Source organism: Chaetomium fimeti, assembly GCF_033439085.1.
Source record: "Chaetomium fimeti strain CBS 168.71 chromosome Unknown B0H64scaffold_1, whole genome shotgun sequence".
NCBI classification, from domain to species: Eukaryota; Fungi; Ascomycota; class Sordariomycetes; order Sordariales; family Chaetomiaceae; genus Chaetomium; species Chaetomium fimeti.
Window position 1 is genome coordinate 1,448,884 of NW_026944329.1, and position 15,948 is coordinate 1,464,831.

Genomic DNA, 15,948 nt, shown 5'->3' on the forward strand with positions numbered 1-15,948 from the left:
GGTACATATTTTACGGACTTCTCCGTCGTCCATTCTCATTTTCCGCGGCAAACCCCGATCACTAGTCCTTTCCATGGGGTGATCAACCAAAGGTCCGTATGCAGAGAGGCGGAGCAGGATGAACGGTGTCGCCAAGAGGGAGGAAACAAAAACAAACCCAGAATGCCTCTTGTTGAATGCTGGATGTTAGCCAATGGTGACACAAATGGCTTGAGTCTCGACTGTTTGTGGTCTCTTGCTGGTTGGCTCTGGATTGCTCTGGACACAGGAGCACATTTCAGCCCCAGGAAATTCCCATCCTCACACAAGCAAATGTCATTGGATTCGAGATGATCTCTTCGAAAACGCCAAACTCCAAGAAAACCAAGAAATCAGGCAAAAAGAAACAAATAAAGGAAACAAGACAAAGAAATCGAGCAAAACAGATCGAATAAAATATATCGAGTAAATTAAAAAGCGAATCAAATAAATCTTCTCGGGCTTCTGTGGAACAAGTGGTCGGAGATGGGCATGTGAATGACCCGAAGCACGGACCAGCTCATTTCTGCCTGCCATCAATCAGCCACAGGCAATGACGTTTTCGATGTTGACCCCTGTTTGCCAGGAAGCTGCCCGCCTTTCATCTGGTTTCCACACACACAACACGTCACACCTCCCGACGCCCTGCAGAGCTCTGCTGTGACAAGCTCTTTACTTTTCTAGCTAAAATCTGTCCTTCCCGATTGATTTGCTACATAACACACGACAACAACACCACAGAAACTGAGCAGCACCAAAGCGCTCCGCCAAACAACAGCCAAGATGACGCTCTACTACACCTTGGTATGCACCCTTTCCTCTCTGCGCACGCGCGCTTCTTGTCAAGCTGCGAGACCACGGCCGACTTTAGGAAATTACTTTTTTGACTAACCATGATATCCTCCTAGGTATTTCTGCTCCTTGTGGCAGAAATGCTCCTCTTCATGCTCCTCATCATGCCATTGCCTTTCTCGATGCGCAGAAAGGTGTTCACGTATGCTCTCCCTAGACGTCTCACCATCTTCCGACCTGTGCATAGCTAACCCCCCACCTCCAGCTTCATCTCCGAGAACCCCATCGTGGCTAAGGTCCAGTACTGGATGAAGATTACCTTCATCTTCATCCTGATCCTCTTCATCGACAGCGTCAACCGTGTCTACCGCGTCCAAGTCGAATTGGCGGCCGCCACCGAAAACACAGGCGCATCCGCGTACGTCCCCTGCACACACATACCCACACGTCCGCCCGGTATGCACAGAACAAAGATGGGACACAGGTGCTAACCGTCTCAAGCAGGCCGGCCATCATGGGTCACGAGCGTCTCGAAGTGCAGGCCCGCAAGTTCTACTCGCAGCGCAACATGTACCTCTGCGGCTTCACCCTCTTTCTGTCGCTGATCCTCAACCGGACCTACACCATGATCCTCGACGTGCTGCGCCTGGAGGAAAAGCTGAAGCAGTACGAGGGCACCGAGAAGAACACCAAGCAGGCCGAGAAGCTGGCCATGGCCGGCGACGCGGGCGAGATCTCCCGCCTCAAGCGCGAGGTCGAGCTGCGTGACCAGGACATCGCCACCCTCAAGAAGCAGGCCGCCGGCCTGCACCGGGAGTATGACGCCCTGGCCGAGAAGTACGGCCGCACCCAGGAGGACGGGTCGTCGAAGAAGGACAAATAGGAGACTGACCTCTGGCACGACCTTGACTTGCTGGGCAAGGCCACCGCGGTGGAGGAGAAGGAGGGCGACACCCCGAGACATCGGAAGCCGGCGCCGTCAAACATCTGGTCGCCTCAGCTGCCAGCTTAACCGACCCCGGATAGCTGATAGACCACGCATTGGTCGCGGATTGGCCTAAACGCGGGGGTAACGGAAAAAAATATCGGAGACGAAAGATGAAGGCGGGAGGAGCACAACGGGCGGGGGCGAGGGGCATGGAAGGTGTGTATGAATCGATAATTGCGAGTTGGAGCGAGAAATCGGGCATCTGTTTACTTAGCCAAGTGTTTGCTAGCTAGCTCCATGGATATGATTCCAGTACCAGAGGCGAGTGTTGATCGATGTATATGTAAATTCTAGCTATCGCCTGATGTCTGACTGGTACAGAAGCGTAGCTGTGCGTGCGCGATATATCGCCAATCTATCCTCCCATGCCCCGATACCGAAGCGCTTTTTGGACCCTCTCCCTCTATAGCCAAAAAAAGAAAGAAAAAAAAAGAACAAAAAGAGGGAGAAAGGAAAAAAAGAAGAAGAAAAAGAAAGGAAAGAGGAAAAAGAAAAGAAAAAAAGGAAAGAAAATAAAGGAAAATCGAAAACAACCAAAAAGACAAAAAACCGCCCTCCCACTCCCATCCCATCCCATCCCACCCCGTACATACAAGCAAAATACCAAAAACAAAAATCACAACATATCATACAAATCCGGAAACAGAATCCCGTTCGCCATCGCGAGCACCTCCCGCTCCTTATCCTCATCCGCCTCCTCCTCATCCCACGCCAACAAACCCATCGCCCGCAACCCAGCCTCCCCGCCGGCCTCGTTCACCTCCCCCACCCCGGGCCGGCCCCCCACGTAGGCTCCGCCCTCCTCGGAGCGACCCCTACCGCCGATACTACCGCCGCTGCCACTCCCGCCGCCCCCGCCCCCGCCGCCGACCAGGTCGAAGTCCGGCCCCGCGTGCCCCTGCAGGAACGCCTTGCGCTGCCGCGCGAGGTAGAGTGCGTTGGTCTGGGTCAGCGGGCAGGCCGGCAGGTACATGTACGCTGTTGGGCTGGTGGGGGCCGCGCCTTCGGCCGTGGGGGAGATGGCGTGGATGAGGTCCGGGTGCCAGACCAGGTAGTCGCCTGGTTCGAGGTGGGGGACGGGCAGCATGCTGCGGTCGAGCTGCAGGTGGGGGTGGAGGGAGGGCGTGATTTGCTGGGCGTAGCTGGGGAGGGCGCCGTGGAGGATGCTGTTTTGGGGGCGGTTGAAAGTCCAGGGTTGTTGTTGTTGTTGTTCTTGTTGTTGTTGGTGGTGGTGTTGGTCGCCTTCTTGGGGGGAGAAGAAGGGGCGGAGGAGGAAGTAGGCTGTGGCGAGCCGCGGGTGGGGACAGACTTGCACGGAGCCTGGGCCGGGAGGGATAGAGTCGAGGGCGAGCCAGCCTTGGAACATGCGGAAGATGGAGCATGCGCCGGCTTTGTGGTAGAGGTCGCTTGTTACGCCTAGGCGGGTGCTGCTCTGTAATACGCGGAGTCAGTATGTGCGGTAGGGGAAACGGCGAGCCATGACGAGGAAATGTGTGCATACCTCCCAGGGATCGTATTCCTCCCATTGCCCTTGGAATATGTCCTTGTACGTGCCAGCCCGGCCGTATCCGTCGGGCTCCCACCGCTCGACGCTTCCCCCGTCCACCCGTGCGCAAAAGCCGTCCTCGAGGCCGTATCCTCTCCGCAATACCATCCGGTCAGCGTATGATATGGGGAACCCTGTTGTGACCCTGGCATTCTCGTCTTTCGACTGCCATACGCTCATTGCGAACTTCTGGGCCGCCAGAACGTTTGGATGCGCGCGGGCTTTTACCTGAGCAGGGCTCCAAAACACATCTTGAGACTGGGGATGGTTTGGTGGTCTGTTGGGCGGGCTCTGTTTGAGGTATTCATCTGCCTCTCGACTCCAAGCAAGAGCGGCGTCTTTGGGGATCACGTTGCGGATGACGCCAACTCCTCTTTGGCGAAGATCTCGTAGAAAATCCTTTGCTTGCTCCGGCTTGGTGGTATCCTTGAAGCTGATGGTCGGTATGGCTTCGGATCCCAGGGATGATACTGTATCGATTTCCTCTGAGAGACACCGGAGAAGCCGTTGCCACGAGGCACTGACTGCCGATTCCTTGCTCGACGTCAAGCCCTCCTTGAGAGCAGTGAACCTCGGTGTAAGTTGAATGGGGCCAGGATAGGCAAAGGAGTGTGTCTCAACCCTTTTTGCCCGGGAGAAGGGGTCGACCATGGTCGTCAAGATGGGAAGAGGCCCTACAGAGATGGCCATTGCAAGGAACAACAAGAGTTGACATGGCAGAAATGAAGGGTAAGGCAAATAAATGCGAGAGTTGCCCGGGGTGCCCGGACGGGTTGAACAGAGGAACGAGGAGCGAGAGGAAGAGAAGGATGCTTGCAATGAATACGGGAGATATACCCGTGTCACTCCCCATGATCATATCGAAAAGGCCACCGCACATGTCAACCAAAGTTTTCGTACGTTCTGAAAGGAGACGCCATGTGGCTGCCATGACCGGTGTAAATGCATGCGGGCAGTTTGGTCCGTCATGATATTGACAGGGGATACTTGTCCGCAGCCACGGCCCGCCAGGCCGGTCATGCAGGTCCACGGAGAATAATCGTGGCGGTCACCAATAGGGGAATTTTAGGAGCCTGCCGCCATGAGGGTTTCGCCCGGGAACACTTCGGGTATCTTTGCGCGCGTTTCGCTTGCGGCTTCTTTGCAGGGCTGAGGAAGAGCCGCCAAGGGGCCAGGAACATTTTCAGGAATATTTTATGCCCTTTCCCGAAGTCCCGTATCGTTCCACCCGGCGGGTTTACCTGGTACGGAACAACCCCTTGTCTACGCTTGTTTCCCCCGTTTTGAGCGTCGTACAGGCACTGCATCGGCGGGAACGTCACCCGAAGCCTTTCTCTTCGCCGGCTGCTTCTCGGCCGCTGATCCGGTTGGTGGTTTACTCACACTCGTCGGACCGGTGTCTTCGTCCTTCGGCCCTCTCATCACGACGAATGCCACACGCTCAATGTCAACTGCCTTGACACCAAGCCGTTTGGCCAATGTCTGCGCTCGTTTGTTCAGTTCCGTGTACTCCTTTTGGTTGTACTTGATGGGCGCCTTTGATCCGTTGCAGCACAGCCAGTAGAAAGCCTCGTCGGCGAAGAAAACGACGCGCTTCGGATCATGTACCGCGAGGAGGAGCGATGCGGTGGCCGGCCCGATGCCCTTGAGTTGGGTCAGGATATTGAGGGCACCGGAAACATCGGCCTTGTCCCGAAAGTGACCAACGGCTTTTTGGATGGTGTCACGGACGAAACCCGGTTCGTTTGATGATACTAGTTTCATCAAAGTGGGCCGAAACTTTCCATGCCGGCTGAGACCAGAATCAGTATGTATCTCGTCGTCGATTTCTCAGAGAGCAAGCAGAGCCGAGAGCGCTTGCTTAAGCGCCGCGGCATCGATGCGGGATCTTCGGCTGTGCATCTCCATCCGCCCGCCAAGGCGTCCGGGTTGAGACTAGCGGCATGACGTCGGCGAGGTGCGAGAGATTCAAGACGTACAGTTTCCACTCAACAAGTCTTTTGACGTGATCGAGATCCGTGACCATGGCCGGGTTTCCGGAACCAAAGGTGTCCAGAGCCGTGCCATAGCGATACTGATCCAGACCGGCCAGTGTTTCCTGGCCGGGTTTAGCTGCGAGGTGGGTATCAGAAAGCTGCTCCTGGGTACTACGCAAGGCCTAAAACAGATGTTCCTTACCTCCCTTCGCGTCGGAAATCTCCGCGATGAGCGCAGGATACCTTGCAAAAAACTCTTGAAATTCGCTGTCGGATATGGTATCCGGCGACGAAGTGGCTGTGTTGGCCATTGCGGCTCCTTGGTGATGCCGGGCCGGGGTCGCACTGCAGGACCAAGAGGAGCAACAACGGCAGCTGGCCAGGATAACGGGCTGGCGCGATGGAATGGTGGGATCCACAAGATCCACCAGATTGAGAGTGAGGGATTCGAGATTCGGGAGGACGCGCCGCCGATACGCTGTCCTGGTTGGTGGTCCGGGCGTCTTCAATAATGCCACGAGTTCGGTGTCTGTTCTGGAAGAATTCCCTTGTTGGAGCGGGCGGATGCAAGCGCGGCTGTCTCCTCGGTTCAGCGCGTTTGCGAAGCGAAAAAATAGTGGCTTGATCCAGGTTGCTGCTTCTGCCGCCCAAGTCCCGGAATACCGCCGCATCCAAAATGAAAACCGTTAGAACCGGTTAAGCGGAAGCAGATCGCATGCGGCACGGCAGCGCGGGCCTCTAAAGTAGCTGCCGATCTCTGATGTGTTGCGTGGACGAAGTATGGACGAAAACCGAGGCTCTTCTTTGGTGCTTCGAGAATCGATGCAGCAAGCTTCTTCGAAGTGGATGGGACGTTGCATGAAGGAGGACCTCCCGTCGGAAACACAATCGAGACTCCCTTGTCAAGCCCCAGCCAGTCGAACACCCCCTGTTCATTGCTGGTGTGAATCTTGAACAGGGGTCAAGGAGATGAAAACAAATGAAAGGAAAAGTCAGCGAAGTAAAAGTAAAGGCGAAAAAATATCAAGCAAAATGCGAGTGATACAATTATGTCCTTTTCCCTTCGTCTTTTGGTTCAATCATCAATCATGGTTTGTGCAGTCGGCCCTGTTTGTGAATGAATGGGGTTCGTCCTGTCAGCTGTCAACGGCGTCGGGGAGCCACTTGACCCCTGCTGCATCCTTCCACCAGTGGACAAGCCAGGTTGCGGCTCGTGCGCCTCTCTCTGTGTCCAGACCTCTTTGATGGAGCCGTTCAGTTGCAGGACCAACACTTCTGCGCGCCACTTTTCTTAGCCGCTGCGAAAAGAAAAAAACGTCGCAAAGATCGGGAAGATTGTACCCATTCTGTGCCATTGCACCTGCCCGAGCCAACAACAACACGAGAAAGAAAAACAACCGAGAAATCTTTCTAAAATGGGTGGTGGTAACGTGAGTGTCCCCTGTCTCCGCCGATGTCGACTCCTTCCCGACTCTCCGCGAACCGAAATGCCATTGCTGCCGATCTAATGACCCCTCCGACAATTACTGATACCACCTGACAGGGAGCCAAGGCAGCGCAGAAGCGCGCCCGGAACGACAAGAAGGCCGGTTCGAAGGCTGTCTCGCAGCTGAAGACGGTACGTGCCCCGTGGTACCCCGAGGACGATGTTGGCAAGCCCGAGGAGGAAGATCTAACACGAATTCTACCTACCCACAGAACACTGCTGCAATGAGCATCATTTGCAATCAGTGCAAGCAGACCTTCCTCTCGACTTCTCGCGAACCTCAGTACGATTATCCCTTCCACCCCCACCTCCCGAGAAGTACCTACACAAGCGGGCGGACGGCCCATACTAATCTTGTTTCTCCCTTAGACTTACCCTTCACGCCGTAAACAAGCACAACGCGACGCTGCCGCAGTGCTTCCCCGAGTTCGCGGCCGCAACCAAATGATCGGGTCAGCCACACTGCCGTAGATTCACGATTAGACACGAGTTTTACGAGGAATGGGCGGGGAGTGGGGAGTCTTGGGTTATTGAGAAGGCGTAGACGGAAGGCGTTGACAGTCGGGTTTCCTAGCGAGTCGACAGTATCTAGTTGACCTCTTGCATGTGATGGGCCAGCGACGGAGTACAGTTACCGAAGATGCGGAGCCGACAGAGGGTCCAACATACTCCACCGTGCTAACCAGACCCAAAGTCCGTCGGAGTGTGGTTCAGAGAGATGCTTGCTTGCTTGCTACCTTGCCTGCCCATTGCTGTTCCAAAACGCAACCCTCCCAGCCCCATCTCCCCTCTCCCCTCTAGACACGCTTCTCAAAAGGGCGGCGTCGCACTCACCCAGCAACAGCAGCAGCAGCAGCCGCCTTCCGCTGCTCCTCCCTCACACTCTCCAAAAGATCCGGATACCACCTCTCACCCACATCGGGATGACTCTTGACGCGATTCCGCAGCGTAGCCTCGCCCAACGTCTCCGACGCCCCGCCGCCGCGAAACGTAAACTCCACATCATCCAACCTCCCGCCCACCGCACTCAGCACCTCCTCGCGCTGGGCGCGGACGCGGTCGGGGACGGCGCCGACGCCGACGGACTCGAGGTCGGCGAAGCGGGCGTCGCCGCTGACGCCCTGGAAGAAGGGGATGGAGAAGCGCGCGCCCGCGCCCGCCGGCGCCGGCGACAGCACCCGGTGCGTCGTGCTCACGCACACCCCGCGCGTTAGCGCCTCCAGCCCCTGGCCGATGGCTACTACTAAGGTGCCGGGGATGGGCGGGCAGTCGATCCAGGCGCCGCGCATGTTTTGGACTTGCAGGCCGCGGTGCGGGGAGGCTTGGAGGAGGTAGGAGGATAGCACTTTTTGGGGGGGGGGGGGGGAGGGTGGAGGGGGTTAGTGGCTTTGTTTGCTTTGTTGGGGATAGGGAGGGGTGGGAGGTGGGAGGTGAGTAGAAAGGGGGAAGGGGGAAAGAAGGGTGAAAGGGAAAGGGGGGAGGAAAAACGTACTGCTATCCTTATGCGGCCCGACCCCTTGGTTCCCGCCCTTGCCCTCCGAGCCCAGCTCGCCGACGTCGGGGTATTTGACGATCTTGAGTTTGTGCTGCTGATTGGCGTCAAAATACTTGTTGAAGGCACCGCTTGGGAGCTCGATGGCCTCGGCGATCAGGCTGGTGAAGTAAATGGAGATGGCGCCCATGCGGTTCATGTACTCGGTGAAGACGGGCCGGAATTTGGGCAGCACCTCCGGCGACGGCCACTGGTTTGGCGCTAGCAGGTTGTAGTACCGTGGCGCGTCCGGGCCGGGCACCGGGTGCTCCGTCGAGAGGTCGATCTGCTCGCGGTGATCGATCGCGCCGGCTGTGACCTCGGCCGAGAGACGTGAGTAGCCCAGGAAGGAGGGCGCATTTTTCATCTCAATTTTGAGCCTGGGGAAATTCTTAGCTTCCAGAGATAAGAGAGTGAGAGGGCCTGTGTGTGTTGACCATACTTCTCTTCCGTGGGTATGTCAAAGAAGGCCCTGCCCTCCTCGATCACCTCCTGGAAGAACTCGTCTGATATGCCCACATTCTTGAGGTAGAGAAACCCAACCTCCATCAAGGCATGCCGCAGCTCGGACAAGAATTCGGGCTTTGTCGCCGGATCCTGAGCTAGCGCCAGATCCAGGATGGGGATCGAGGTGAAGGACATGGTGGGTGTTGAGTGCCGGTGCTGAGTGCCGGTGCTGAGTGGCTCGGAAAGAATGAAAATGAAGCTACACTCAACGTCGATGCTGGAAGTGGAGAGAAAGAAACGTCAAAGCAGGTTACTATCTCTGCAAAAACTGCATATATTGAGGACTATGCCAACAGGGTATCTAATCATAAGACCGCCCGGAGCTTTCTTCGCTTTTATAGCAAGCTTGATACCTTAAGAATTGCCCAAGAAACCAGCCCATTCTATGCAGTACTTCGTGCGCCCTTCGAGAATGGCGTAATCGGAGTTCGCCCTTCGTGCCCCGCAATTTTCACACCACACACGAGCAGCCGAAGACGCGGGGCAGCGGAGTCAGAGAGCCAATCTTCGGCATCGGCTGTTTGAGGACAGAGCCGACTACGCTACATGAATGGGCGGGCCGTCCGTGACCTCCGAACCGGCCGTTGCCGCCCCACCCCGCTCCCGGGTGGTCGAAGTGCCATGTCCAAACTTGGTTCATCCAGGGCCCTGTTCCGGCGCCAAGCAAGCCGGCGGTGCTTCCTGTCTTGGTTTGCTGACATGGGATTCTGTCGATAGTTGGAATAGGTTCGAGAGGGCTCCGGTGCACCGGCACAAAGGCAGTCTGTGGTGCGGACCATCCCTTTCTTTGTGGGTTGGGGGGGGGAAACATCGGATGAATTTAGCCGACACTAAGCGTTGACTGGCTTAGTCGAGAACAATCCGGCCACTTGGTAGAAGATATCTTCGATTGGCGGCATGGCGAAGGCCGGGGCAGCGTTGAATATCTCGGCGAGACGCTGCGGCGCCACAACAGCAGCGTGGGTGTCGTCTTCATCCTCCATCTCGACATCCTGGTCGGCGTCCTCCATTTCCTCATCGCTGGCTTCGCCCTCTTGAAGCTCGAGCTCCCCAGAGGTCGGTTCTCCAGCAGTGGCGGCGTCATCGACTCCTAGATCCGCCAAGGGCTGGAGCAAGGGTGCTTGCTCGGGGCCTTCGGCTACGGACCAGATCTGGGCTGCCGAATCGACCACGATGAACCCGGATGAAGACGGGGCAGCGCTCACTGATGTGATCAAATGGGGAAATGTCTTAATCAGCTGCGGCTCGTCTCCTTCGACGGCGAAGATCACAAGCTCTGATCTCGCGCCTCTCTTCATCTTGTCCTGGTTTTGATGCGGGACAGGCGCAACAAGCGCAACGCTTCGCGATTCATAGTTGACTGCGAGCTGGCTAAGCCGCTTGGCAGCCTCCGACGTCTCCTTCAGCGAGTAGCTATAAAGCAGCTCGTCCGACACGATGTCGTAGACAACCAGATCCTCGGACAGCATGATCAACGTTGATCCCATAGACTTCATGGCACGGATCTCGCCCCTGAACATGCCAGAAACGACGTCCCGGAAGGCACCAGTCTCGGTATCAATGGCCACTACCACCGCGCCGGAGGGAGGCCCAAAAGCGGCGAAAAGGATGGAGCCGTCCTCCGAGAATGCGATGGCGCCACTGCACGGCGCCTTCTTGGGGGGTTCGACTGAATCATCCTGCTGTTCGTAGATGGGGAGCGAAACGGTACGAGAACAGGACCAACTCCGTAATGGCTGGCCATCGGGGCCGGTGGCTGCGAGTCCATCTCTCTTGCGCATCCGCGAAGTCCAGAACCGTACCACCCCATCATTGCCAATCGTAGCAAATTGGGACGAGGTCGGGTCGCTGGCGAGGTCGAATATTGGCTGAGTTCGGTCCGTATGATGAGCGTCATTAATGCGAGTCACAAGCTGGAGAGATTGGTCTTGCGTCCCAACCTCCCAAAACTTGAGATGAATTTCGCGCCTCTCTCGGCATGCCTCTGCGGGCGTTTTTGACCCGGTTAGGAAAACATCTGTGTCCCGCTCGGAGGGTTGCCATTCGTCGACCGAGGCAAGCCACTTGCCGTCCCGAGAGAAGGTGAGTTTAGTAGCAGTCGGTTCTGTGACGGGAACGCCCTCGCTGGTGATATTCGCGTCCGTAGGGTTGGTGCGCGCAATCGCATGCTTGGTGACACCGTGAAACGATGACAAATCGAACACCTGGAGAAGTGGCGTGGATGAGGACCCTCCTAGAGCCGCTTGTTGCCCATTTCCAACACACACGAACATCTGCGACGGGATTTGAGGGTTGACGGCGGTAACCAATGGCGCCGCTATCTCCTCGGTAGGGCGCCAGACTCGGCGGACCAGGGACTCTTTGGATGGCCGATCGCCCAGGACGAGCGACTGAATACCCGAGACGTACATGGTCGGTTTCATCTCAGCCGTGGATAGTATCATGGCCGAGTTGTCATCTAGATGAACCGCATATGAAGAACCTCGGGGCGAGACGACGATGTTTTCGATAGTTGCGGAAAGGTGTGGCAGAAAATCAAGCCTGCCGGTATCGACTTGCCAGAGAACGAGAACGGTCTCGCTGCCACCGGAAATGAGGTAGTTGCCTGCCACTTGTTAGTCCAAAGGGCCCCCAAAGTACGCATATTTCACTCGACAGGCTAGGTGCTTACCATCCTCGGACCATTTGACGCTATGTACCGCCCGGCGATGCCAGTGATACTTCTTTGGCTGGATCACACCTGCCTTGGAGGACCCAGAACCTTCCCCTGGCAACTTGGACAACAAATCATGGTAAACATAGATGCCACCCCGAGCACATCCGACGGCAATGTCGACAGATTGGAGCTCAATTCCTCCTTTCTTGGTGACCCGGGTCGTGTGTCGGATGTCCAAGCAGCTAACAATATCCGGGACATCGAAGCAGTGGAAGCGATATGTCAAATCATCCAGAGATGCCGCCTTCTTCGCCTTCAGCAGCCCAAGGTGCAATGTCTCCTTTGCTGCAGCGACAATCAATCTACCGCCGGCGACAGACCGTAGTAATTGCGGGCTCTCGTCGTATGTGTGGAGAAGCTTGCCCGCGCCTGTCGATAGTGCCTTGGTGTTGTAGGCAACTATTTGCGCAGAGCTCCAAGTGAGCCTCTTTAGAACCAGCAAGACATCCTCCGACTTCCCGCCTATTTCCACCGCATCCACAGTTACGTCCAGCACTTTCTTGGCCTCGGTTTTAAAGGGAGTGTTTGCGCCCAAGCCAGATGTCCAATTGATGTACCAAATGCGTCCATCTGAGCACGCGACCCAAATGTAGTCGGCGTCGCACTTGGACAACACCGAGGCAACAATATGCGCTGACACGAGCTCGTTGTCGTCGTCCGTTCTTGTCAAGGGGAGGGCGATCCTGCGGACAAGCAAGGAGTCTTCAGTCGAGTACACCTGGATTGAGGTGTTATAGGTGATGATCAAGTGGCTAGATTTGTCAGAAACAACTCTATTGTAGTATAATCGCTTGTGCGTAGTCGCCCTAGCTCACCGTTCGTCTGGGGAGAAGACCGGATCAATGTCCAGCATCCTCCCACCCATTGGCTTAGACAGTTTCCATGATGCCAGCCTTTCCCGTCCAGGTTCCGCTAGGGCTTGTGATGATGCGTCGAGAAGCTCAAGGTCGCCGTCGGTTTTTTGTAGTGTCGCATCATTCGTAGCGTCTTCCCCAGTCGCATTCTCTTGGAGTTTTGATTTCCGACGGTGCTTTTTTTGGGATAGTTTCGGATCGTCCTTCGGTTCGCGCTTCCGTTTCAGGGACGCCGTATCGCCGTTTACGTCCATGTTCGAGGTCATTCCGTGTTGTGGTCGCAGCGGAGGAACTGGAACAGCGGCGATATGAACTAAACAACACAAGCCAATGCCTCAAGACAAACACTCAGACCGTCTCCAATTGCTGGCAGGCAGAAGAAATTTTGGCGGAGTCGTCAAAAAAAGTTAGAGTGGGGCACATTGCTTATCGGCGATAACGGTATGCACAGACCACTCAAAGTCCCGAGCAACAAAGATTTGAGGAACGGCCAAAGAGATGCTCGCGCGCGCGATCAACGAATTCGTCAATCAAATTCACGACAACAGAAACTTGCGCCGTCACTCGAGAGACTGCACGATCTCATCACCACCGATTCCAAGAACAATCACACGTGAATACCGACTACACACTTGGAACCGACAAATACCGACAAAATGATTATTCCGATCCGCTGCTTCTCTTGTGGCAAGGTGGGTTGCACGCCCCGACCGTCCCGCTGCGCTCACAACTAACCCCTCGTCTAGGTGACGGGCGATCTCTGGGAGAAGTTCGTCAAGCTTATTGAGGAGGATGGCCTTAGCGATGGGTAGGCGCCGGCGATGTACACAACAGGCGGATCGGCTTACTAACGATCTCAACAGCGACGCTCTGGATCAACTCGGGTGCAAGAGGTACTGCTGCCGACGCATGGTCATGACACATGTCGACCTCATCGAGAAGCTTCTCAAGTACGTCGCCTATGTCATGGAGTTTGCACATGCATGGATCTGAGCCGGAGTGCTGACACTTCATTCCAGATACACGCCCGATGGACGGAACTACAAGAAGATCGAGATGCAGCAAACACACCAGGACGCTTGAATTCGGTCGTTGACGTGCATATATTCGGCGTTGAACAAGGTGGCCATGGGTTTTCAAAATACCGATCGGGGAGTTCTATCGCCGTCGGTTTGGTTTCCGGAGGCGGCGTTTAGGTTGTATTTAGATCTAGGTTATTGGTATTAGATCGATTCGTCCTTTTCCAAATCAAGGACAGAGGGAGGCGGTCGGGAAACGCAATGCCTTTAGTGGACTGCTGGAACCAACCGCATATAACGTCTGTCGCGGGCATCGTGCCACGATGCACCTGCACAAAATCAAGCGTCTGCCCGCCGTCATGTGAATGGCGTTTGGAGCCCCATGCCCTCGGTACCAACTCCCCGATCAAGGGTGCCTCCGAGAAGAAATTTATCGGACACCGGGCTGTGGTAATGGCTGCAAGCAGGGGATCAGGGGAGCAGGGGAATCGGGGAAGATGGGATTGAGAGAAGAGAGGGGAAGCGAGGACGGCCGCAAGCGGATATCATGCCGTGTTTGCGTCAAGATTATCGAGAAATTCACCAAACTTCAACGACTTACTGTGTGAAGATGGTTCATGCGGACGGATGGATCTGGCATCCTGGGACGGGTGGCGGTGAGCTAGCCACGTATTGTTTTCTACCAGTCGACATGGTGTTGGTTCGGGTCCTTTGCTTGCGAGAATTTACTCGACCAACTGCGCAAAGAACCGGAAGGAAGCCGAGGACGTCTTTCGGCGGCGCTTAACACAGACTGGATAGGCATAGCGCGCACTTCGTGGGGCTGCAGTCGCCCAAATCCCACACGGCAGCCGCGACGGGCGTCAGAACGCTTCCTCTCAATCCATGTTTTGCGCGGCTGTTTGTTTTTGTGGCACCCACTCTTGCCATTTTCATCAAGATGCATCTCTTTCAAAAACAAAACAATCCACCACAATCCATTACATTCCACCACATTGACGCACATCGTGATCTTAATGCAACCCCAATCGCCGGTGAGGCACGAGTGACTCCCCTAGCACCATTGGCGGTGCACACAGTAGGGACGGTAGGATGAGTCGACAAACTTAACACCGCCCTCGAGAAATAGCCTCACTCTCGAGACGTGAGATTTCAAGGATGAGAAATTGGACAAAATTATTGCGAAAACGGACATCACTCCCACCGCCATTCAACGTCGATGCGGTCAGCTGCCAGCCGCCATGCCCGCTATACCAGAATGGGATCAGAACCAGATCGTCGGGATCCCACCCGCAACGAAATCCGAACCCCTGCTCGCCCTGCCTTGCCTCGTCTGCTCGGGCCCCCCGGCTGGGCTGGCAGGCTGATGGTGGCTGATCATCCACGACGTCGAAAGTTCCTTCTCGATGGCTATGCCGAGGAGCTCCTCCGCCCATGCGCACACCATCTTATCCGGCCAAGTTGGAGGAGGTCCGGTGCAATCTAGCATCATCCTCGTTTACCTGAATCATCCACGGAACATGACTGGAACAAGCACTGTGTGCCATGCATCTTCTCGGAGGTGTCGGATCTGGCTTTGCCCGATGCTGCCCTTCGCCAGTTGGTGCTACCCGTCCTCGGTTCGACTGCTGCTACCCCTCTCCGAATCTCGACTTCCAGAAGTCTTCAGAATATTTACACTCAAGTTCTGTTGCGGGGAGAGAAAGTCCCCGTCGGGCCAAGCTTTGGGAGTTGCTCGTCTCGTCTGTCCGCGATTTTCTCTTCGGCTGCCATTGGACGGACTGGCGGGCGGGAAGGAAATAAAAACGCCCGGCTAGGATGGTGTTGCCCAGCAGGCTGGAAACGGCGATGGTCTTGTCAGCCCGTGTGGAAGCCCATTGGAGGCTTCTTGACCCCTCGCTCCGGCACGCTTCGGACAGGGGGGAGCCTGTGAAACCAAGGCCGCTGACTTGCTGAAAAAGCGAGCCACAACGACTCGTTAAGCGCCGGTGTCATGCCCCATGCAGCCTGTCGGCAGAAGGAGGGGTTCCTCGCCGGCTTCCTACTGGCTCGAAGAGCAACGACGCGCATCGACCCCTGTTCTGGATGTGCGGGATGGATTTGACCACTGCCCTTCTGCGCGCACTCTCGGGTTCGAGGCTTCGAGACTCATCGCTGAGTACCAGCTTGGGCAGAGACCACATCTCGGTTGGCTCCCAAGCAACCCGTGCACCAACGGAGGTTCGCAAGTTCGAATGCATCACAAGAGCTGCCAAGCCGAGCCTTGACGCGAGAACCCTGAACGAAGGATGAGCGAGGATTTCTGCTAATAATTAACATTGCGACCACGCCGTGCAGCTGCCGCAGGCCCGTTGGTCGTGTTGTCGAGTTATCCCCTGTCGGGCAAGGCGCCCACATCAGACCCTTGACTTCCCGCAAACCACTTCCACCCTTCTCCCCGTTTGGCTGCTGCTCTTTCCTTAAGCGCAGCGGCGTTCTTTCATCGACCACTCACGCCGAGCGCTGGATTCCTTCA

General features: G+C 56.0%; 6 protein-coding genes across 6 annotated transcripts; 3 read left to right on the plus strand and 3 right to left on the minus strand.

The window, feature by feature from the left end:
* The first annotated feature begins 622 nt into the window (after positions 1-622).
* On the plus strand, positions 623-2,061 carry B0H64DRAFT_380332 (B-cell receptor-associated protein 31-like-domain-containing protein). Its single transcript, XM_062802727.1, has 4 exons — positions 623-822; positions 927-1,012; positions 1,076-1,228; positions 1,315-2,061. Exons 1-4 carry the CDS (start codon positions 802-804, stop codon positions 1,691-1,693), a joined length of 639 nt encoding a protein of 212 aa, XP_062663746.1. The 5' UTR covers positions 623-801; the 3' UTR covers positions 1,694-2,061.
* Positions 2,062-2,414: 353 nt separating this feature from the next.
* Positions 2,415-5,631, minus strand: B0H64DRAFT_313784 (uncharacterized protein; the record flags this gene model as incomplete). The annotated part of the gene is made up of 6 exons (XM_062800174.1): positions 2,415-3,230; positions 3,300-4,018; positions 4,598-4,607; positions 4,641-5,136; positions 5,324-5,456; positions 5,523-5,631. 6 exons carry the CDS (start codon positions 5,629-5,631, stop codon positions 2,415-2,417), a joined length of 2,283 nt encoding a protein of 760 aa, XP_062663747.1.
* A 788-nt stretch (positions 5,632-6,419) lies between these two features.
* On the plus strand, positions 6,420-7,724 carry B0H64DRAFT_380340 (At2g23090 like protein). The gene is made up of 4 exons (XM_062802728.1): positions 6,420-6,750; positions 6,864-6,938; positions 7,019-7,089; positions 7,176-7,724. Exons 1-4 carry the CDS (start codon positions 6,736-6,738, stop codon positions 7,252-7,254), a joined length of 240 nt encoding a protein of 79 aa, XP_062663748.1. The 5' UTR covers positions 6,420-6,735; the 3' UTR covers positions 7,255-7,724.
* B0H64DRAFT_437405 (uncharacterized protein) lies at positions 7,637-8,979 on the minus strand (the record flags this gene model as incomplete). Its single annotated transcript, XM_062806249.1, has 3 exons — positions 7,637-8,127; positions 8,299-8,717; positions 8,780-8,979. 3 exons carry the CDS (start codon positions 8,977-8,979, stop codon positions 7,637-7,639), a joined length of 1,110 nt encoding a protein of 369 aa, XP_062663749.1.
* A 347-nt stretch (positions 8,980-9,326) lies between these two features.
* B0H64DRAFT_10101 (WD40-repeat-containing domain protein) lies at positions 9,327-12,774 on the minus strand. The gene is made up of 3 exons (XM_062797653.1): positions 12,376-12,774; positions 11,516-12,312; positions 9,327-11,449 (listed from the first exon to the last, which is right to left on the minus strand). The coding sequence occupies exons 1-3, from the start codon at positions 12,678-12,680 to the stop codon at positions 9,675-9,677; spliced, it is 2,877 nt and encodes a 958-aa protein (XP_062663750.1). The 5' UTR covers positions 12,681-12,774; the 3' UTR covers positions 9,327-9,674.
* A 68-nt stretch (positions 12,775-12,842) lies between these two features.
* On the plus strand, positions 12,843-13,551 carry B0H64DRAFT_10122 (8 kDa subunit-domain-containing protein). The gene is made up of 4 exons (XM_062797655.1): positions 12,843-13,106; positions 13,161-13,222; positions 13,278-13,364; positions 13,434-13,551. The coding sequence occupies exons 1-4, from the start codon at positions 13,071-13,073 to the stop codon at positions 13,495-13,497; spliced, it is 249 nt and encodes an 82-aa protein (XP_062663751.1). The 5' UTR covers positions 12,843-13,070; the 3' UTR covers positions 13,498-13,551.
* The last annotated feature ends 2,397 nt before the right edge of the window (positions 13,552-15,948 follow it).